We start from the raw sequence: 24,069 nt of genomic DNA on the forward strand, positions 1-24,069 counted from the left end.
TTCTTAAAAATGGACAGAAAAAAAAAAAAAAAAAAAAAACCAAGTAACAAATTCATTAGACTTCAAAACATTTTTATTTCAGCAAGTTATTATTTTAACTCCAGAGTGGAAAGTTGGCAACAATCTACTTCAAACATCCAATTCAAATGCAAATTAAAGCTCATAAAATTTTGTTAATTCTTTTAAAACAGTACTATTATTATATATTATAAGGAAAGAAACCTTATTTCCAGAGGTTTCTCCCGATCACCCCACAAGTAACTTTCAAAGGAGTGCATTCTCTTATTTAGGATTTTTGTGTCATTTAAAAAAAAACAAACAAACAAAAAACCCCAAAAAACAACAAACATGAAAAGGGGCATGGAAGAGGCATTAACAATACCTTATAAAGGGTATCACCAATAACTAAAGACACAAAGAAGCACAGAAACCATGAGGGGACAGATCTTTACCTGTTATAAAGTCAGCATAGCTCCACTGGCATCAGCAGAGCTACCATGACTTACACAAGCCACAGATCTGCCTATTCATGTACAACAAAACTCATTTATGTTAGTGATAAAATTATTCAGAATAATAGTGTTAGCACACTTTTTTTTAATCAAGTAAGTTCACAACACCTTGGTTCTCAACTAGTATTTTGCTCCACTTTCCACTGGCAGTTTATGTTATTCAGGATGAATTAATCAACACTTTCAAAAAATAGACTAAAATACATTTAGCTCTGGTCTATGAAACTATTCACCACAGCTTGTTCCTATTAGGAATTTTCTGAAGCCCATTTACAGCATGAAACAGAAGGTTTTACAAGCTGTATTTTACAAATTGGATAATTTTTTATTCTGTTACAGGTTTTCACTGACCGTAATTTGTGTGGAATGAACTGCAACCACTGGAAGTCAGCAGCAGCTAAGCACTGAAATTCAGAGCAGCCTAACTCTTTGTTGTTCATAGTAATTCCTTTTACAGATCATTAGCTATAGTAAAATTTAAAAATATCTCCCTAAGACATATGTTTACAGAGCAAATTCTAAAAGCATAATTAGAGCAAAAGAAATAAGTAATTGCACAAGTTTCTCATAGGCAGGAAGATGTTCTTTTAAAGAACAAGAGAATTCCAGGAGTGCAAAGGACAGATTACTTAGCCAGGAGTGCAAATATTGAAAACATGTAAAGCCTGTGAAGCAGAGGCTGAATTACAGAAATAACTTTGGGCAGCATTCAGATCTCACTACTGTCATCTGCCAAAGTTATTTCAGACTTTTTTGTGTATATATATATATGTATATAGTGTATATGTATGCTCAATCTTGTAAAATAACAAACAGGATTCAGATGATTTCTGCCAGAGACATGTAATTTTGCATCTCAAAAAAAGCTATCTTTAAAACATGTTATTAATCCAGTGTATGCTCAGTCCATTTGAGCTGTATCTTCTGTCACGTTCTGTTCTACTTACAGAAAGAAACAGTTTCAAGTCTGTAACAGGGCAAGTAAAAAAAGATAGTGCTAGCTCCACTGGACAAAACTCTTGGCAATGTTCATAATTTCTGCAATGATACTAGGTTAAAACTCACAAGAAACTGAGGTACTAACATGTCAAGTAAACATGAGATTTGTCTCGCATTCATTCGAAGTGCGATAGTTACCCCTATTTCCTGATTTTTATTTTTTTTTTTAACTTTTATTTCCTTACAAGAAAAATATATACTCGCATACAATGCTGATACCCTTGTGGTGATGCCACAAATCCCTTAGGATAGCAAGTTGATGGGTGGTAGCCCATTAGGAGAAAAATATATTTTTGAATATTAATTTACATATATACAATATATATATATTTAATTTTCAATCAAAATATAAACCTTTCTTATGTAGTCATCAGTATTTTTGTTGTGAAAAATCAAGAAGCATTTTGTATCGCAGTTCATATAAGTTAAAAATTAACAAGGTACTTGATATCCACCAGTAATGTTTTTTGTTTTATTTCTACAGAATTAAAAGAGAACAAAGAAACAGTGAGTCAAAAAGCTTTCCTTCTCCAAAGCCAATAAAATTTTGAAGCTGAATAACTAATTAAAAGGACAAAAACAACTTCTGCATTTTAAGTAAACACAAATAGGAAATGTAATCTAAATAGAAACTAGCACTACTCTATTAACATAGTCTAAAGAAAAAATATTTTGAATCCCTTATTTCTGATGGAATGTATCTAGCAGACATTTAAAAACGTTGTATATTTAAAGTAAGAGTTACTTACACTCTCACCAGACTATATTAATTTTGATAAACCTCCCCCTCCCTCAATTCCAAAATACCTAATACCACAAAAAGTGTGACAGCCGCTTATTTACAGTTTTTTCAGCAGTGTGAAAGGCACATTTATCTTTTTATGCATGTTTCTGCTAATGTCCTAAACTTGGGCTCCAGCTGATCTAAGAAGTCAAGTGCCTCTTCCTCATGCTGATCACTGCAGCAGCCTACAGAGCCAGCCAAAGATCCTTTTCCTTCATAGTTATATGAAAGCAGATAATCTTCAGAGTGCTTCTGTTCTTCATCCTGTCTGCATAGGTGCACCTTCTGCATAGGAAAAGAACACATCTGATTATTTTCTTAAATTGTTATCCTAAACATATTGCATAAAAATAATTTTCTTTTGATTTACCTTTCATTGATTAATTTTTAATCAGAGTGTGTCCTCTAACGGATTCCTACATACAAAAAACGCACATGATTGGTCTATATCATTAAGACTACAAAATATAAGTATTTAATAAAGAAATAATTTCTAATAATATTGTATGCTACAATAAAAGAGGAAGAGCCTGTTTAAACAACCTGCCAAGCAACTAAAATCCACTTGAAATTAATAGATTGATTTACACTTAATTAGTTAAACAAGTAGTGAGAGTTTTTGATCCCAAGCATGGAGTAACTACACTTCTAACGCTGTACATTCATTCCTGCCTCCCTGCTAAGGTAAGTATCAGGTTTAAATTCATACAAAGCAAGCAGTAAGAACAGAAGCAAACAGACATTCTCAGAAAAACTCAGGAAATCTTGAGTCATTATTCTAAGTAAGTAAGTAGTCTGAAAGAAAAATAGCATACTGCATATACTTTAAAGAAAGTCAGTCACACTTATATCTAAATTATATGAACCATCACTTTTTGAGAGGGCAATATTCCAAAAAGGATGCAGGGAAGCACAGGAGAGGAAAAAATGAAACAAAAACAAAATCAGAAAGGCACCTGCTAGCACAAATACATGTCTTCCTTGGGAAAGTTTGTATATATTGACCATAATCTACACTCCAGAAAAAGAAACAAACAACTATTTCAGAATACTTACTTCGCCTAAACGTGGATGTGTGAAATTATGCCATTCTGAATAGGAATATCTACACGTATCCATCATAGGTTGTCCTCCTCCTTCTTTAACTGATCCCAGAGTCTGATGTCCACCTCCTTTGACTGATTCCAAGGTGTGCCCTCTTCCTTTTACCATTTCAAATGTCTGTTGATCTCCTGTTTTTATTCCATATCCCCCTTGATCATTTGTATTTTGTAGAGGAATTATATTTTGATCCTAGAAAACAGATGCGGTATTCTATGTTTAAATTACTTTTTTTACTTTTTTTCTTTTTAAAATTAAAAGATGAAACATCAAATAAGGAACCGTTAATACTGAAAACTGCAAAGCCTCCATCTTTGCAATGAGGCATTTTGAACAAAAAGCTATCCTTAGTACTTAGTGTATAAAGATCACCAGGTAGTCTTTGGAAAGAATACTTTGACAAAGTGGGTAGAAAAAAATGCTGTATTCATATATGATACAAGACCCAAACCCTCAACCTTTACTCAAGTTAATACAGATCTCAAATTGAAATGTTATGGATATCTTAATTACATGGTTCTACATTGAAATAAATAAATAGACAACTTACCATCACTTCTTCTCCTGGTGCTTCTGTATTTGAAATTATTAAATTGTGATTGGCACAATCATCAGTCACTTGCCTGTGCATTACCCCAGCACCACAGCAGCCACAAATTGTGATCAGAATTACTGTGGAAAGGAAATAAGTAAGGAAGATACTATGAGCTTTACTTCATAATGGTATCTACTTTGTTTGATAACAAATTAATTTATTGTCTTAGTCTTTTTAAATGACTAACCATCAAGTGTGGTTTGAAGAAAAAAAAAATTTCCAAAAATATCCATACTCCAAACTGTACAGATATACATTATTTCAAACAGTATATGGAGCTTTCACTACACTGTTAACCATTACATTCCTATAAAACGCACCTTGGTTTCCCCAAAAGAAATGTAAGCATCATTTACAAAAACATTATGACTGCAAAATTTCTCATTAACTACATAAAAAAAAAAAACAAGTGAAAAAACATGTCTTAAGACTAAAAGGCTTAATATAAGGCATTTTTCATGTATGAATATGCATAAGTCAAATTGCATCATAAGGAACTAATATGTAAGTTAACAGTCCCAATACCAGAAAATTCTTCTTCACAGAAAAATTCAGAAGAACCCTGAAGGACTTCAAGAATGGTCTTTAAGAACAATCTAACAATCTTTTTTAATTCCTTGTAATCATCTTATTCTTCCTATACTTTGTGTTGCCATGGAGACTCCGCCAAAATGACTTCATATAAAATCGTGAGCAACTAATACCTCTCCCAAACAAAGGACCAAGTATTTCATTTAGAGAACCACGCCTTCCTCCTAAAGTTGATAGCTTAAAAGTAAAGAAGCACGCAAGGAGAAGAGTTCTGCCTAACTTCTCACTGAGCAATCTGACCTCTGAACACGTAAACTTGAGTGGAAGTTGACCAAAAGCCACTTTCAAGCCCATTCAGTTTCTGCAGCCGTCAGCAAGATCTGCATCAGTGCATCCAGCACCCTGATGCTGACAGATGGGAAGAAGACATCCATGACAGCAGTGAACAGAGGCTACACAAGGTAAACCCTAGCTGCTATAAAACAATGGCTCTGTCTGGGAGGGATGCAGTCAGAGAGCTAGATGATGTTTCACAGTTTTTCCTGTTGACCATCTCTGTATCTGAAAGCTCCACCCTCAGGCCATATCACAAATTTGTGTACCCGCCCCATTCAGATAAAACATGGATCTATCTAACCTTCAAACCATGTGCAGGTCCTAATGTTCCATCTACCTAAGAACAGCTAGCTGAGACTGGACAGGGCAAATGAGCAAGACAGGTAAAATGGAAAAGAAAAAATAAAAGAAAGGGTTAAAAAAAGACTCTGAAGTATTTGTTACTCCAGTATGTCCTCTGGTGGCTTTTAAAGACTTAGCAAGACTATATCCGATTCTGGTGAATCTGACCTGGTTTTGCTAGTTATGTATCACTGTTACATCCTCACTGGTTAAGAGCAATATGAATCTACTAAGAATCTGTCAGTCTTTGGGCAACTACAGTAACAGAACATCATATTCAAGGGTTTGGTCCATTTGCAAGTATCCAACCTGTCTTTCAACATTAATTACGATGGCTCTTGTAAAATCCCTCATGAAATCCAGTGTCTCAGACACTCCATATTTTAATCCACAATACAAGAAAGGTCACAAAAGGCTCTAGGGAATTCAGTTCAGAATTCTGGCAAACAGAAATGTGCATCCCAAAGCCATCACTAAACCCACAAGCTTTGCTCTACTCGCCTCAAGACATCTGACAAGCACTACAAAGCCCATCCTCTTTCACCTCAAGTGCTGAATGTAGGCTTTTCGGCCTTGCTAATATTAACACACAGAACACCATATGCAAAACATACTTTAAAGAATGAAGAAAAGGCCATACACAGTAACTATAAGACAAGACAACAGCAAGAAGCCTGTGATACCAATACAAATAGAGCAGGTACATTATGTCAATGATGACGGCTATACAGCTGCCTAAGCAGAAAAAAACAGATAGGTTTGAATCAAGCTTAAATTAGGTGCTCTCAACTAATTTTAACTGTTTTGAACTTTGCATTAAAAAAAAGAGGTGTACTTACACAGCAACAACAGCGATCCCAGGATCATTGCAAGGATGGCCCATATGCCGAGGGTAACATTTCCATTGGCAAGCTGACGGCTCTCCCCATCGCATTCGGTTGGAGTAGCACAATCACAGACGTTAACAGTTACGTAGTTCTCGCCTACCTTTCCTCCATTATCAGTCACAGTTATAGGAATTCTATATATTCCATATGGAACATCACCCTTTGGTGAAAGATACACAGAATTGTCTGTTAAAAAAAAAAAAAAAAGAGAGACAAAACCAGATCTCATGTTAGCAGTAACTAAAATCCTGTTGTCATAGACATGACTGTAATCACAACCCTCCCTACTGGTACAGCTGGAGTGCTACCAGTTCTGCATTAGCTAGTTTAAAGATAGCTTAAATGTGCTGACAATAACAGAATATCTTGGGAGGATTTATACCTTTTAAATGTTAGAACTGAAAAAGCAAACATTATGCAGCCTTCCGACAATGTACGATTTGAAACTGTTCCACTCATTCAGTTCACGGTAGTGAATGACACTATTTGGGCTTACTAGTGAGGACCATCAACTGATCTGATGCTTATTAAGCAGATTTCTAAGTAGTGTGACTGGAGTAATTGTAACCTTAACTTATACCCCTTCCACTCTTTAGCTCTATTCTTATATTCAGTGGGAACAAGCAAACCCAGTGTGATGGAAAATCCATTTAATCTGCTGCCATGCTTAGGGTCAAAAATTACTGACCATGTGCTTTAAAAGGCAAAAAAAATAATTTGTTAAAAATATGTACCAGGTAGACACTGATGCACACAACGGTTGCTTTGTGATGAGGTATATGAAACTACACATACCGCGTAAAATGTTTTTTTTCAACTTGCCTAATACAAATCTTGAAACTCTAAGGCTACTTTTGTCTCAAACTTGGCTGTCTTTTGCTTTCCATTAGTAGTTATTTGATGGAACATGTCAGAATCAGACCCTTTTCAGGCTTATTTCTGATAACATAACAACAAATGTATGGAATGCTGCTGTTGCCATCATCTGGCACCCACGAGGAAACTACAGTTGGCTGTAATGTTTTACATCAGTAAATTTTTTTAAATACTTTGGTAACGAAGTGTTTACCTACTTCAATCAAAATTATAAAAGCTAACATCAATATATAAGGATGACAGTAATGGTTTATTTCCACCCAGCTCAGCTTTACCAAAAATGTGCTGGCTGATAGCATTATTAAGAAAAAAATACTGCCAGAATTTTAAAGTTAAAGTTCCAGTTTTCCAGTTCTCCACCATAACAGCAGCCTAAAAAAAGCTGTCTTTTTTTTTTTTTTTTAACTATTAGCTACTTCATTCATAAATTAATTATGACTTATGAATGTATACTTATTTTTCCAGAGGTGTCGACAGAATGCATTACATCATTTTTTTCTTCTCCTACCTAAGCTTTTTACATCATACTTTCAGGTAGCTGCTGGTTGCTGACACAGCACTTCTGGGGACAGATTGTTGTTTATGCTTTAAGAGGCAGAATATAATGTCATTCTCCTTGCTTTTGTGATGCCAACAGTGCCACCTTCTTAACTTCTGCAAAACACTTCAAGTCCAGAACAGTTAAGATAATGAATACTCAAGCTGTTCCCCTACTTTTCTGGCATACTCTTGATCTGTACAGCAAGTAAAACTGAGGTACTGCAAGAGATCACCAGGGCTACCTTGTTAGCCCCACTGACTACACCAATTCCAAACACACACTCACTTAATCTATTCTTACAGTCCACCCCAGGGAGAGGTACCAAAGCCTCCTCTGGCAACCAACAGCCCAGTGGGGGAGTAGTCCTGGCATACCATTGTGTCGAGTCAACTTCCACATGGAAGCCAAGCTACGGTCGGTTAAGCGGTACACGAAAGGTGCGCTGTAAGGAGATTCATCACCATCCTCTGCAGTAAGGCAGATGGGTTTCCTGTCTCTGCACATGACATACTCAGTCGTAGTGATTCGTGGATGATTCTTGTTCCCAGGTTGGATGACAACCTGGATTGTTCCGGTGCCTGTTTTGCCATCTAGGAGATAAAAGTCACTACTTTTAGGACTAACTTCTAACATTCACATATTCGTTCTTGTCCAAGCTTTCACAATGAAATACCAACTCTAATACCCAAGTTTAGAAGTAAGGTGGAAAGCAGCTGCTGTATCAGAGACAGGGATTTCTCACAGCTCTCTCTTGGATGCTTCTCTTTGCTTGGCTAGTTGTAGAAATGATCACCAGCTCCCTGTGTGGGGACCAATGCTGTTCTAACAGAAGGAGGAGAGGAGAGAGAGCACCTAGAAATCAGGGGGAAAGGACACTAAGCCATTTCAAAGCAGAAAGTAAAGGTTTTGAGCCTTTCTACTTCTGGGAAGAGATGATAAATTCTATTTTCCCTACTCTCTCTTCCTTTGGGAATAAAAACACAGCCGACTCTTCTGTCTGAGCCACCATGTGGTAGGAGAATTCAACCATAACACGTACTGTGTCACCAAAGTCTACATGAAAGAAGTGAATGAGCTGTCCCTTCTAATTATATTTTTTCCAATACAAGAATGGTCACTGCTTGTATATATGCATTCCAATGAAATTACATTGTCTACTTTTAAAAAACTTTCTAGAGACACCTCATTGCATATATCAAGTTTAATTTGTATGTAACGGAAGTTCTAAACCATTTAAATTTGTGTTATTTACATTTAATTTTACTATGCAAGCTTTGGACAGATTTAGACTTTTTAGCTGTAAAGCAGCTTCCAAAGGTCTCCTTTTTACTCCCACCAATGCTTAAACTCATAAGGGCTCAAACTAAACCCTGCCATTGGATTTATAAAGGCACTCCATTTTCCCTTTCTAATATAAGATACATACTTCAGAATAAAAGTGAGAACTATAAGCCTAACACTTTTCTTTGATAATCTGTTTGCTACATTTAGCATTTGAGAAGTGAAAGGTGTATTTAATCTTCTTCACTAGATGATGTCGAAGCAAACCTATGTCTTTTCCTGCAATAAATACATATACTCAAGTTAATCAGTTGTCATACCTGACACACTAAATCAGTTACAAAGTATTCTAGAATGAGAATCTGAGTTTGTGACCCTTCAATTACACTCAGAGTTATTTGTAAGAGCTCATCAATAGTGTGAACACCATTACAGGAGCTAAATGACTGAGAGTCGGAGGAAGAGAACAATAATATAGAGCAATGAATACAGCAATTCTTAGAGGTCCTTTTAAGTTAAGGGTTTCCGAAAGCAAGAAGTCAAACAGGAGGAAGTAGTAAGAGCTGTGAGGTCAATAACTTTGTTTTCAAAAAGTTCTCTCTCTCTCTCTCTCTCTCTCTCTCTCTCTCTCTCTCTCTCTCTCTCTCTCTGCTTTCTCTGTTGTTAACTTCATGGCCGCCATGTGCTACCCCTTAAGAAAATAGTCAGGAAATAAAATACCACCCACAGCAAAATATCTCTATTTAAACCTAAGAAAGAATACTAAATGGAATTTTAATTTTTGAAAACATTGAGAATTTGACCAAATTTCTTAAATGCTTTCCTAGATGTGTAATATTCCCTAAGCAGTTGATAGAGCTATTCCAAAGACAAAACAATGAACTAGGTGGGCCTCTGCTCTGAACCTGTATAGCTGTCCTTGTGCAAACTGCCTACATAAACATCTGTTATAGACCACAAAGAATACTGACAACATTTAACACTCACTTCTGTCTATTGCCAGGACTGTGATATTGCATTGACCTCGTCTCATTTCTCCAACATCTCGGTCCAAGACTTTAATGGTTCTGACTTCACCTGATTTTTCATCTATGCTGATCCAATTACATTGGCCAGGTGGTATCCGGTAGCTGTCAAAAATAATTTGTTTGTTTAAAGATCTCAAATATGCATACACGTGTATATGTACATACATACACATATAGATACATGTATTCATATGCACTCATGGGTATGTACACACACATACCTATGGCAACAACATTTCCCCCTTCCCATAACCCACCCATAACATACTCCAAATAATCGAGTAGATAAAATTGTTCCATACCATATGCCTTCACTGTTTCCAGTTTCTGGATCTTCTGCAATGTATCTCCCAATACTCGTCCCAATATCCTCACATTCTTTAACATCTATGCGCAAGTGACAGGGTTTAAACACCGGCCCCTCGTCTACATCCAGCACGTGCACTGTAACAGAGCTGGTGCTCTGGGTAACTTGTTGTGAATGTGGGGCCAGCATGTAGGGTGCCTCGTTGTTGACTGCAATCACAAGAACCCTCTGCTTGGCAGCTTCGTAGTCCAGTCCCTGTAACAAGGGTGACGTGTTGGTTTTTTTCATTCAAACCAATAGAAAACTCAACGTCGTTTTCAGTGCCAAATTATTAAATAGATAAAACTGTACCACATTTATTTACAAAAGGAGTCAGTTATCCTTCAGAACCATCCAGCTTGAGACACAGTAAAGGGACATGACTTTTAAGAAAATTTTAGAGTTCTAAGTTACTCAAAGAAAAGAACCTGAGGAACTACCCCTAAAATAAGATAAGCAAAATCATTGCAAAATTTTTGATTAATACTCTGACAGTAAATTCTTAATAGAATTAAGAATTAAATGTGTTGGGAGATTTCTCCTCCTGTATCTCGCTAGCCATTATTTTAAGTTACATACATTTCCATTCCCGGACAAGTCAATCACACTGCTTGATAGCACCTACATTTATTTCATAGAATCATAGAATCATAGAATCCTAGGGGTTGGAAGGGACCTTGAAAGATCATCTAGTCCAACTCCCCCTGCCAGAGCAGGGCCCCCTAGAGTACATCGCATAGGAACGTGTCCAGGCGGGTTTTGAATGTCTCCAGTGAAGGAGACTCCACAACCCCCCTGGGCAGCCTGTTCCAGGGCTCTGTCACCCTTACAGTAAAAAAATTCTTTCTGATATTCAACTTGAACCTCCTATGCTCCAACTTACACCCATTACCCCTTGTCCTATCACTCGTCACCATAGAGAAAAGCCTAACTCCATCTCCCTGACACTCACATTTCCTTTTAAGACTTCACCCATTCCAAATAGATCTGAACCTAGGGGGTTGACAAGCAAGTATCTACCATGTATTCTTCAGATACCTTCTCCAAGGTCATCATATGCCTTTAATAGAGCTATTCATATACATTTATATATATTTATATATTATTTATATATTTATAAGAGGTGTGAAGAGGCAAAAGAACATGCTCAATTACAGGTACAGTGGTCCTTCTACCTCACATCTGTAAAGTACTGTGTGTAACAAGTTAGGTGTATGTGGGCTCCCTTGCACCCCAGAAAAGCAAAACTGAAGTCACTACCTTGCAAAATAAAACCTGGAGAGTTTTATGCTGAGTAAGTTTTATCAACCCCCAGAGGGAAGACTGGAGGAAGGTACTCATACCTCCCCTCCTTTGCCACACAACCATTCCTGTTAAAAACAACACCATGAAGCATTCCTCAGTTACATTCCTAAGCCTAAACAACTCCAGCTGTGGACCCCAGCAAAAGCACTAAGCTCTTCTAGAATGAGAAATCAAAGGGAATTCCTTGAACTATGCACACACAAAGCTCCAGAAGAGTTCAGATCAGGAGGAAAGCATGATTTACCTGACAGTTACAGATATTTTTTGAATAAAAATGCAATATAGATTATTGGCTTTAAAAGCTGAAGACACATGAATTTTCCCCTAGAGTTCCATTTTTAACATACCTTAACAACACACAGTATTCCTTCATTTGTGTTTTTGTCTGTTGTAATTTCAAAGGACCGATCATCATTTCCTCTTATAATTTCATACACTGCTCCTGAGCCAGGTGAACCAGGTTCATCAAGATCAATAACAGAGACTCTCAGTATTTCTACATTCACCCTGTTTTCTTCCACTCGTGTTTCATACTTGGAATATGAAGAAAAAAAAAAAAAATCACTTAAAATTATATAATACCATTCCATGATGCAGGACTGAAGAACATTTTATTTAAATAGGACTGCTTAAACCCAAGGGGTCAATTTACCAAGCTGCTGTAATGATTTACTTTGTTTTCATATATTAGCATATTTTCCCCACTCCTCCCTTGCATCCTAAGTGAAACAGTAAACCTTTCCTGCCAGCACAGTTAGAAACTCAGCCCCTTCAACCACTCAAAACTGTCAGTGACATAACTAAGCCTGGAATTCTCCTTCCAGGAAAGGTAAATTAACACAGTTCCTTTCAGTTGGATCAGCTATAGATGCTAATTTGCATACAGTATGATCAAGCTGGCATGAAGAAAGGCACTGGGGTAAATTAAAAAAATACAGAAAAACAAACCACAAGAACTTGAAGGAAAGCCAAGAAGGGCAAAATGCACCTCTCTGCTCAGATGGCAATGGATGAAAGGATTTTTTTTTAATTTACCTTTTTAAAGAGCTGTGTTATTCTGTACAAGCTTAAGAAGCACAGATAAGACTAATCCTGAATATCACTGCTGATATGGTACAGCAGTAAGTGGGAAGGATAATGTATGTGTATTCCTTATGGAAAACAAATTATTTTGCATTAATTTCATACTAGAAAAATCTTTTGTGGTATTTGAGCTGTACACGTGATTACTGAGATATGCTATCTGTCCTTAGTAATTCAGATGGATTGCAAGAAGCAAAGAGTTAAGGCAGAGTTCAAGCTATTGCTGAACAAGTAATTTAAATAAATAAATAAGAGGGAAAAAAAGTAGGAAAAGCACAGAAAACCTCCATGAAAATCCTTGGATCTTTTTCACCAAAACATGCATTTGCAGTGCAGAAGTAGCCAAAAGATGGTCAAAGAGTTAATTTGCCCCTCCCTAAAACTTGCTGTTATGGGATTTCTAAGATGTGCATTGCAGCAGAAGCGAATGAATGAGTCATGTCACCTTTCTCCCAGTGGACATAAGGCAAACGACTCAAAACAATGTAGCAATAGGTCTAATTATCAAAGGGCACAAAAACCAACAAGGCATTCTCAAATGCCCATATTGGCATTAACTGCCTCAAGGCATTAGGCTTCGAATTACAGGGACTGACCATCAGGAAATTAGGGAATAAAAATAGGATTTTTTTTTTTTTACTTTTTTACATACATTTCATTTATGGAGACTTACCTGTGTCTGTTTAAAGGATGGTGCATTGTCATTTGTATCTTCGATTCTAATGACAACTGTTCCTGTAGTGCACAAACCAAAAGGCTGACCTGCCATATCTCTGACTTCAACTAACAAAGTGTAACTGGGTACCAGCTGAAAAGATAAATAAAAACATACAGAAGTTTGGCATACTCTTTTTTTTTTTTTAGCCTCACAGTTACAGATGAGTAGGACTAAATTTTTTTATCCCATTCCAAAAGGAAAACAAGTAAAACATTTTAGTGACTAAGCAGCACTGTATCTCTTAGTAATAGGTACGCTATATCCTGTATCAAATAAAGCTTCTCACTATGTCAGCCTTATTTCCCAATACTTGAACTTTTGGAAACTACAAAAGATGCATTTCCATCTGCTATTTACATCTGCCCTTTGGAACAGCACAGTATTCCTTTAGATTTCCACCTGATGAAGTGTTTCAAGTGATGCCTCATTTCAGCAAGGCTGACCAGAAGCAGTGCTGCAATCAGCCTTTCCATGGGCTGTGCATGGCAAGGCAATGCTTTCCACTGGGCATGGACTGGGCATGGAAGGAGTCCTGCCCTTATCAGTTTCAAGGAGATCCCTGATAAGCAGCCTATTTAAATCCCTGAATTGACTCACAACAGCAGAAGGCTGAAGATGCTAACTCCAGTTCCAAATACCTGAAATTTGTTTTTCTCTAGCTAAAAGAATTGTACAGTATACTTGCCAGTGTACAGTTTTGCTACACACTGCTAGAGTGGATTTTCAGCCATGAAGAAATGTAAGTATACCAGAATATGTCTCATTTTATCCTCAAAAAAGATGTGCCTGTAGCAATTTTTTTCTACAGTGGCTGTCTTATGCTACAAATATTACTTCAAGTTAAACATTGCAATTTTTTTTAGCACAAATGATCTCTCACATGACATTTAATAAAAAAAAAAAAAATCTCAAAATCAAACCCAAACCAATCAAACCCTCCGGTGTCTTATTTACTTGAAAGCTAGCTGATATGAATAAATGGTTTGCACTTTAATTTTAGGAAATGTTATATTAGTGTGGAGGTTTCAGATATTGGAGATATTTCTGTTGAGTTATGGGACAGCTGACCACTTTCAGAAAAGTTAGTTTATCTTCCCTGTAAAGAAGCAAGAAGGACCTCAAAGTGAGCTTGATTAGGAAGAAACAGTGGCTTACAGGATTCATGAACAGAGAAAGGAAAAAAAAAATAGCCATAGGATTTTTGAACAAGAAATTGAGTAGCAGAGCTGCAGGAGGTCCTCTGCCAAAATTCGCTAGAATATGGTAGAGCTATGCAGAAACACAACCAATTACAGGTTTCATTAAAGATTCAGAAGACTCCTTAGAAGGGAAACAGAAAAAAAAACCCAATAGAAATTGTTTATATGGTGATTCCTGCGTCAACAATTCAGAGTGAAGAAGCTATCTGTGTGTACTAGGTGACAGCTAAAAAGAAGATCAGAAAAGATCACCTCTCTGTCCAGTTGCGGTAACAATACAGAAATGACACCTGTGTCACCATGTAAAGAAAATGCTGGGGTTATTGGTGGATTTTGTGCCACAATACGGTACTTCAATGTAGTATGCAGAGTATAAGGCTCATCTCTGTCCTCTGCAGTCACTTTTCCAACAACTATACCTGTGAACACAATACGGCGATTTTTAGATACAGAAAAATATGTAAATAATTATTTGAAAATATGTAAATAATTATTTGAAAAGGTATTTCAATTTTTGATACCTGAAAATAGCTATTTGGTCATTTAGCTCTCAATGAAAAAAAAAATAAATTAAACCCACAGTAAGTAATACTAAAAATACAGGAAAAAAAATTGTCTATTTTAATTCTTCAGCTATTTTTTTCTTCTTAGAAGAAGACAAAGCTGCAATCACTGCAGCTGTCAGAAAGAATAATTAAAAGAAATAATAAAATTTCAGTTGTTTTGGACAGTGACACCTCATAGAGCAGCCCCAACACAGCTGAACAGGATTTGCCAGAGGGCTGGAAGGAGAGGTTCAGTGTTCTCTGACACAATTCGAACTGCAGCAAGTTTGAACCCCTAGACTAAGAGATAAGGGAGGAATGGCAAAACACAGCTTTTGCACTTCTTATTCTCTGGGGTCCACTTTTCTCCCTGCTTTTGTCCTCTGATAAATTTTGAACCCAGACTTCAGACCCCAGACTTAACACAGGGAAAGTCCTACCTTAGTTTATCATTTCAGACACAAACTATAAGCTTAATCAAAGGCATTTTGCACCTTAGCTTTTTAGGAAACTACCCACTGAAAACGACTGTTCTATCAAAACATTTTATGGAAACAGGTGACTTTGAATAAAATGAAAAGAATAGTGTTCTAAAGTTCTTACACCACTTTAGAAAAACTGATTCACCTCAGGTTTTAAAAAAACTTTTTTTTTAATAGTACTTTTCACTGTGACTGAGATAGTGTTTTGAAATTGCTAATCATTAAGAAATGTTGAGCTGCTCTTTGCAAATTCAGCCTTTTCTGTGAAGAAATTGTCCTTAGGAAATCCTGCTAAAATTGAGTAAAAGACAGAATTACACCCAGTCATACTAGTATGTAACTGAGCTGAGCAGCACTAACTGTGTTCACTGATTTAAAACAATTCTTACCAGGTTTGGAATTTTCAGGGACACAAAACTCAAAAACATCCTGAGTAAAATATGGAGCATTATCATTATCATCCTCTATCCTGATTGTATGCACCAGTGGTACCTCTGGTGAATAACCATCTGGAGTGGTTGCAAAGCAAATGATCTGTAAGACATATATGAAGTAATTGGCTTTATGCTTAAGTAACATGAAGTATCACTACACTTTTAGTCTAACAGAGGAGTCAATAAAATGAAATACAGTATGCCAAGCATACCTTTCTGAAGACCAGGCTCTTTAGCCACATGGAACAGAAATTGATATCACTGATTACATTACTGGTATTTTAAGAAGCTAGCAATATAAAATCTTTAAATACTTTCAAATTCTTCCCCTTTCCATTTCTTGTGCAGTAAGTATTGAATCACTTTCTTCCCCCACCTTCCAACTGTGCCAAACACTTTTCCAAGTCTCTTGAACACAATATTTTTCCACAAGGCAATCTCAACCTTACCAAAAATTTAGACGTAAATACTGCTGTTTAGAACAAAATCAAGAACAGAAAAATTATTTGCCCATTACAACATAGTCAAACAAATTGCAACCATAGGTACTGCAAATTATCTCTCTACAAGCTGTTTGTTTCTACGATCTCCCTTCTTGCACTTCTCAACCAGCAGAGAGAGCAGTGTACCTTGCTAACAAAATGGCAAAACTGAAGAGCCTTAGAAAGAGATGTTAAAACCACAGCCCTCTAGAGTCTCTCATGATGTTTTTAGGCAGACCTTTTCAACCTTCCCTTAAAAACTCTGGGATAACTTCAAATTCTACCCACAATTCAAACAAATCCAATAGCTCAGTCTATGGTGCAGTTAGGGTCTAAGGAGTAAAAAGCAAAAATACTCCTGAGATCTAGATGATCTCAAGCAAATTTCATTTGTTTCTGACTTCATCCCTGCAGCACCTAGGATATTACTCAGGACAGATAGATGATTCCAGATTTTGTCTGCTCCCAGTTCCCTTGTAACACAGTTTTTTAAATATACGACACACACAAAAAAAAAAAAAAAAAAAAAAGAAAATTTACAGAATTTAGGTCTGTAATTTAGGTCTGTACCTGAAAGCTTGGATATTGTTCACGGTCCACTGCACGAGTAGCAAAGATATTTCCAGTTTCTCTTTCTATGTAAAACAAACCCTTTGGATCTTGATCAATTCCTGGTCCACTTGCAGAATAATAAATAGTATAGTTCTGAGCTGTGTCTGACTGGACCTATGAAGAAGATGTTTTTAAGCCCAATGGAAAACAGAGGTATCATTCTAATACATTTTTCCCTTTCTCATTATCACATTAAGCACAAGCAGGAACCTTGAACAATTAAAGAAATTACAGTGTCAGGGCAAAGACGACCACCTAGAGCATAGTCCAGAGATTTGCCAATTCAGATAACCTGTTTGCATCACATCACAAACACCAAGGAGGTAACATTAGCAGTTATCTATGTACAAACACTCTCTTCCCCAAATACTTTCTTTACCTACTGGGTGCCAGAACTTAGGAAGGTTAAGATTAAGAGAGGAATGACTGCTCTGCACAGACTCTGTTATTACACTTGTCTCTACACATCTGCTACCAGCCACTCTGTAATCTAGTGAAGGCTAGATGGATCCATGATAACTTTAGTTCTTGCATTTCTCTTTCACGCCTACTTGTTTTCTTACAGTAAGTACTTTTCCTAATAACACAGGCCATACACAGTCTTCAACAGAACAGGCATACACCTTGAGCTCCAAAACATTGTAGACATGCAGGTAAGACTTCCTCCCACTCTGCGTCTAGTAAACCTTTTTCTAGGCAATATTTTGCAGGGGGGGGGGGTGTTTCTCTTTTGGCTTGTTTTTTTCTTTAATCACATACTTAATAGATTTCCAGGCCCAAGAGCTCCATTTTGATATCCTTCTCTCCTTTTAACAGTTTTTGCACTTTTCTAGTTCATCGCAACAACTACAATCACAAGTCCTTTCAGTTACCAGATAATAATGAACAGGACAGAACAAAACAGAGGAGTAATAGTAGGAATGGCATCAGTAGGGAATATGAGAGAGCTGGGTTTTGTTCATTTATCATAAAACTGACACACAAAACTAGATCGTGTAGTAAATATAGGATTTGCATAACATATACCTGCTGTATTTGTAGTGGAAAAGGTCCCAGTGAGTTCTCTATCATAACAGATGGAATAGGACCCCACCTTCTTTTGGTTCGCTTGAGAACTGCATCTCTAGCATGCCTGGTCTTCTGTGTCTGAGTCTAGAATACAAAAAGACAGGTAAGAATATATCCTGTATGTGTGAATGGTTTTGCTTAACTAGTATCCTGGATTTCCATTTTTTTTCCCTCCATTCCAATTTTCCCACTGAGTATTTATTTTTCCATGGTCTTAATTTCTGATTATTCCTCTCTGAGTATTCCAAGACTTTTTTCATTCATTGTAATACTTTGCTCAAATAAAATCTGCTTTAATTCCTCAAACATAGCTTTTAAGATTCTTGATATTCCCAACTAAGCTCCTTGATAGCATCTTCCATTCCAGAAAGCAAGTCTGCTGATGTAAGCAACACAGTAAGCAATAACTGCTAAATAAAAACTCACTCTGGACTGGAGTGCTTTGTCTGATTATTTGAATTCCAAAACTCAACTGCCCAGCATGAAACTGTATTCTGTGAAACAGTATTTCACATAAGTAATGTATCTTGAAATTAAAAGCTCACCTTTTCTTCTTTTTCCAAGCTAACATGTATTTCCTTCTGTACATGTTCTTGACTGTCTTTAAGTAATATGTTAAAAATCTTTTTCTCAGCAGACAAAGAAACAGCAGATGTTGTGTACACAGAACCATCCTCTAGGATTTTGAAGTTCCCATCACTGGAACTGATAAAGTCTGCAGACTGAAGGCATTCTTTCAAATCAACTGTGAGAAAAAACATTGAGACAGTAATTCAAACATCAAGCAATAACATCCCTCACCAAACCAAAAAAAAAAACCATACCCTAAGTAAAAATTCTACTTACTGACATACAGAGTCTTCAAAATTTGATCATTCAGTCCTTAAGCATCATAATTATAAATTCTAGAACCTATTTATGCACTCAGATGCAACTAAGTTTACATCAATTTCAACTCTTGTGTTGATAATTACTTCCTAAATGACATGGATGCTTCATGGGTATCTTTCAACAAGATACTATTACACTGGTAAAATTATTGAAGCATGAGAGGTGGACTAATACATTTAAATACAAAAAACCCCAACACTGTAGACACCCTAATTATTGGATCAGTAGCAATTACATTTCTCTTGTACTCCATGCCCCAGAAAATCAGTGAAGATGAGTAATTAATGCAAATGCCCAATGGAGATATTACATCTTGGAAGTTTTGCCCTTAGGAGGAAAGCACTGACTGGTACTATATGATTTAATAGTCTTGGGAGGACAAAGGCCTTTAAATTATGAGACAGACAGATGACAGAGATAAAGGCTAACTCTAGAACAAACGATTGACAATTTTTTAATATGCATATGATAGAATCCCATTCAGTTTATAGGAAGTAGTAGGGAAGTTCAGCATACTTCTCAGGTATTTTTTACTGCATTTGCTATCACTTGTGGCTAAAATAAACTTCAGTGCATTTCAATAAACTTGGTTCATCAGCTACTAATCCCACACTGCAGCTCAAGAAAAAGCAAAACCAAGATAATCATAAATAACTGCAGTAGTACTACAGCATTAAGCCAGAACAGTTTGGGACCCTGAAAAAGATGAAGGTCATGGACCTAAACTGGATTAATAACCCTTGCAGAGTACAAGAGGTGCCAGTCTAATGTTCTCGAGACTTTTCAATACTCCTTCAGTGAAATCATAGTGGATGGGACCTTGCTCTATGGAAGCTGACTGCAAAATACCTAGAGTAGATTCAGAATTTCACCAAATATACGTAGATGATATTTTCAATAAACTAATTTTAATTTCTCTTTCAAGGATGCAAGGACTGAAAGCTTAATTTTAAATATGAAGTATTTTCTTCCTTCCTGTTTCTGTCTTTCTTTTAACTGCTCAATTAAACACTTCCTAGTCTTTCTATAACACCACAGCAGTGACTCCTTGTCAATCTGTACAATGAAAATTTAGTACTGACGAGAGTATCACTGCCTCACCTAAAGGTGTCTCATGCTGCTGTATATTACAGCACCACATTTCCAAAAATTCCAGACTGGACATCTTGTTTCTGATGGTTATGAGAGTCAACATTATGCTCAGCTAGCCATAACTACATGGGATCTTTTTTCTTTACAAACTCTCCAATAAAATCCTGGCTCACGTTATTGTGAAGGTACAGTCACAGTCCTTGTACAAATGTAAAATTATACTGTTTTCTCAATAAATGTTTAAGTAATGTCATTCAAGATATAAAGGTTTAGTTAAATGTTTAGGGGGGAAAAAGTTTCAGTTCAATGTTATGCAATATCTTTCATAGCCCTGTAGTAATGTTTTGGTTTTATATAAATAAAAAGGAAGTGTCCGTATATCCATATTTGTTTACAGAGAGACACTAAACTTTCTAGAGACATGATAAATACTTAAACAGCTGCAAGCAAACTTTCATTTTAAAATTTATCAGTAGTGTTAATGAACTTGAATTTTTAAAGTTAGATTTTCTAAGCACTTCTATGTATTGTGATGAACTACCAATTCTCTTTATTAGTTCCTTCAGTAGAAATGTGGATTAGGATTGCAGATTTGGAACATATTCCTCTGTTGTCCCAGGATTTACATAAAACACCTCTGAATCCTCAGATTAAAGCACAGAACCCTGTAGTAGCTCCTAAGCCACATCTTCAAATCTGCTTTTTTAAAGATTGGTCTGAAATGAAGAAGGGAGGTGTCTCCTAGTCTTCCTTTCTCCTCTCAGTCACATGGGTTTTATATTCCTTTTTTTCTTTTTTCTTTTTTCTTTTTTTTTTTCTCCTTTCTCCATGTGAGACTGTGTATTACGGGTGCATTTCAAAATATCAAGACACTTATTTAAATTCTAAGCCTAAAATTCCAAGTTTCAAAAACATTAAATTCTGCCATACTAGTTTTAAAATAAATACTGTAGCCTGACAATAGCTGTTTACACAGAAGTCAAATGGATGCACAGAGCCAGCGTTCAAATCCGTAACAAACACAGGGCGTATCCTCCATAAAAAAGCTGATCCAGCTGTTTAGCTGGCTGTCCAGTCATCCATTCATTCATTCCATTAAATAAAAAACAGCTTCCTTCACTGTTAGCAGCATCCCAGCAAAGGTGCAATGTTGTATCATTACGATGGGCATCTTCCAGTTTCTCACCTCTGCCAACTAATGTGTCAGCCTCTAGTTCAGAAGGAACATGAAAAACTACTTTCTTGCAAGCTTCGCAGCACAAACTCAGTACCTAGAAAACAAATTAAGAAATCAGGGGGGGGGAAAAAATCATTACATGCTATTTTAAATAATAACTAGCTACCGAAGCTGCCTTTGGTTTTTTTGTTTTTAAAGATGAGGCAGAGAAAAGGCAGAAAAAGCACTCTTCAGCTAAAAAGACAGGTACAATGCAGCACAGCATATGAAGCTTCAAACTGGAAATGCAATCTCACTACTGCTCCTGGTTCTGACATTAAGAGCAAGAGCTCTCTGTGACTAGAAGAATTCACCTACACTACTACCTCAGTAGTGGAAAGCAAAAATACAGCTTTGCCATGCACCCCCTCCAATAGCATTCTTGGCCAGTTTAGATACCAGGTCTCCAAGTATTAAAGTTCAATCCATCAGCACTCGGTTTGGTGGATCTGTGGTGATGCCACCTTAAAGGGACAAGTGTCTTATTAAAGCCACATGATGACACTTGCACTTACATATCACTTTGCATCTTCAAAGCACATTCTCAACAAACTAATTAAATCTAGCTTCAGCAATTAGATATGACATAAATAAAACGCCGTGTATCACAGCAGTCCACTCCCATATAACCAGTTACAAAATGGGGTCCTCCTCAAAATTCAAATGAGCAGTAGATAAACAGACCCTTTTATGAAAATAATCATATGGAGGTACAAAGATTTTCCTCAGCACAGAGCAATTTAGTCCTGGCCTCAGATTGTATATATGTGTGTTTATATATATTTATGTGTGTCTTGCCTGCTTTCTATCCAGATGTTTAAAACTGTAATCCAAAAATCACACAGCATATTAAACAAAGAGAAATGTAAATAAACGTATTAGCTCTTTTAAGTACATTTATCCTTTCATGATGAAAGTCTAGCAAAAAGGAAAGCAATTTTTAGTTTGCACATACTTTTAGGATTAAAGGTATAAAAATGGAAATTCAGAAAATTATCTGTAATTCTTATTGTGAAAACATTTATATAAAAATACTTCTAAATCTTTGAGTAATTAGGAACCTTCAGAAAAACTCTGATCAACTAAAAAAATAAAGTTGAAATGTGAAATTTAATCATTGTATTACAGCAATTTAAACTCCATGTTTTCATCATAAAAGTTCTTCATACTGTTCCATACACACAGATATAAAAATATGGATATAAAAAGCAACTCAAACACCACTGCTTTTGTATTAGTAGGCACTTTCCTTACTAACAGATACACTGAATTATCAACCGAACACTCTATCCCAACAGACCTTGTATTCTTAAGTTCTTAAAATCACGCAATCTTATTACATTGCTCTAAGATACTTCAAGAATCAATGACGCCTAATTTTAAAATAGTAATGCCAAGATAATTTATTGCCAGCACAAAGAACTACTGAGGAGTTAAATATAAATGGTAGTTATTCCTGGATATCAGGATATACGGAAACACCAGGTAAAAAGTAAGCTGCAGCGTCCTTTCACTTTATATAAAGATGACACCTGAGCAGCTTTGGGCATTTGGGTATTGTTTTTTTGCTGTCAGACAGAAGAATATTTTTTTTTTTTAATTAGATGTATGAATAAACTCACTTGGGCCTCTTTAGGTTTTATTATTAATACTTTAGCAAAGGCAGGCACGCATAGTGTCTGGAATTGTAACACTTTCATTCAAATGCACATATATAATTAATACCAAAATAATTAATTCACTGCTTCAGCACTACCGAGTGTTTTACTTTCAGGCTCAAACGATCACCTGTCCTCTTTTTGTGAACTCAGCAGAAAGGAGGTAGGAAACCAAAGACAAAACACCTTCACTCATCCACCAACAAAAATTTTAAAAATTAAAAAAATGTAATAAGAAGAAAATAATGAGGTAGTAATACAGTAAATCTAAGGCAAACGAAACCGATGAAATGCACAGATAACTTTTCCGAAGACCTTAACATAGTCCACGCCATCCGCACGAACCTTCCCATTGCAAAAGGAGAACCGTCGGGTTTGGGGGGGTAGGAGATTGGGAGTAGAGGGGGGGGGGGCATTTAAATAAAATGAACTGCGGTTTAACTTTTTCCTATGAATAACCAGAAGTAGCATTAGCGACCGAAGCACGTGTCCACCTCGTAACCTCCGAGATCAAACCCAACAACTAGCCGGGTTTTCTCCCTCCACCGAAGCCCGTCCCACCCGGTTGCAGAAGCCCGAGATGCGCCCCGGGGCCGCGCAGCCACCGCGCTCCCCTGCGCAGGGCGCGGGATGCCGCCCGCTCCTGCGCCCGCACCCCAGCGCGCCCCTCGCAAAGACCCGTCCGGGCGAACGCTCAGTGGGAATACAGCAATACGAATCAACCCTTCCAACAGTTTCTCCTCCACGCTGCGCATCCGCGGAGTTAAAAGCGCGGTGTCAGGGCCCGGCGCCTTGAGCGGGCTGCGCGGCCGCGCTCCGTAGCGCTCTCCCCCGCGCCCACCCGCCCACTCACCAGGAGGCCGAGGACGAGACGGGGGGTATCGGGGGCCATGGTGCGCGCTGAGCCGCCGTCGCCGCCGCCGTCGGTGCGAAGAAGCGAGTGCGCGGTGCCGGAGGAGGCGGAGGTGCCGTGTCTCCGCGGAGGCCGTCTGCCTCTGTCCCCTCCCGTCTGCCCCAGGAGCCGGCCGGTGGGGAGGGTGGGACCGCGCGCAGCAGCGGCGACTTTAATTACTTCGTTTTTTTTTTTTTAAAAACCTTTTGAGTAATGCTTGTCCCGGGCACGGC

At 37.2% G+C, this 24,069-nt stretch overlaps 1 protein-coding gene and 1 long non-coding RNA gene across 3 annotated transcripts in view; both read right to left on the reverse strand.

Annotated features, from left to right (window-relative positions):
- LOC139793156 (uncharacterized) overlaps positions 1–24,069 on the reverse strand; it is a 569,166-nt gene that overhangs the window by 409,624 nt on the left and 135,473 nt on the right. The window lies entirely within an intron of this gene.
- LOC139793153 (desmocollin-1-like) lies at positions 1,964–24,043 on the reverse strand. 2 transcript variants are annotated; one of them, XM_071737408.1, is made up of 17 exons: positions 23,798–24,043; positions 21,257–21,341; positions 18,633–18,832; positions 18,046–18,171; positions 16,978–17,133; positions 15,881–16,025; positions 14,717–14,883; positions 13,221–13,355; positions 11,812–11,997; positions 10,116–10,375; positions 9,773–9,915; positions 7,879–8,094; positions 6,040–6,273; positions 3,947–4,068; positions 3,352–3,588; positions 2,666–2,711; positions 2,415–2,580 (listed from the first exon to the last, which is right to left on the reverse strand). In XM_071737408.1, the coding sequence occupies exons 1-16, from the start codon at positions 23,834–23,836 to the stop codon at positions 2,676–2,678; spliced, it is 2,487 nt and encodes an 828-aa protein (XP_071593509.1). In that variant the 5' UTR covers positions 23,837–24,043; the 3' UTR covers positions 2,415–2,580; positions 2,666–2,675. The 2 variants fall into 2 exon arrangements, with proteins under 2 accessions (XP_071593508.1, XP_071593509.1); XM_071737407.1 differs by lacking the exon at positions 2,666–2,711 and having other exon boundaries at positions 1,964–2,580; positions 23,798–24,042.

The sequence above is a fragment of the Heliangelus exortis genome, chromosome 2 (assembly GCF_036169615.1).
Source record: "Heliangelus exortis chromosome 2, bHelExo1.hap1, whole genome shotgun sequence".
Lineage (NCBI taxonomy): Eukaryota > Metazoa > Chordata > Aves > Apodiformes > Trochilidae > Heliangelus > Heliangelus exortis.

Excerpts from the sequence above, each read along its gene's own strand:
- LOC139793153 (XM_071737407.1), bottom strand. The coding sequence starts at position 23,836 with ATGGCCCCCGATACCCCCCGTCTCGTCCTCGGCCTCCTG. Across the intron at positions 21,342-23,797 it reads GTCTCGTCCTCGGCCTCCTG|GTACTGAGTTTGTGCTGCGA; the intron begins GTGAGTGGGCGG and ends TTTGTTTTCTAG. Across the intron at positions 3,589-3,946 it reads CACCAGGAGAAGAAGTGATG|GATCAAAATATAATTCCTCT; the intron begins GTAAGTTGTCTA and ends TCTGTTTTCTAG.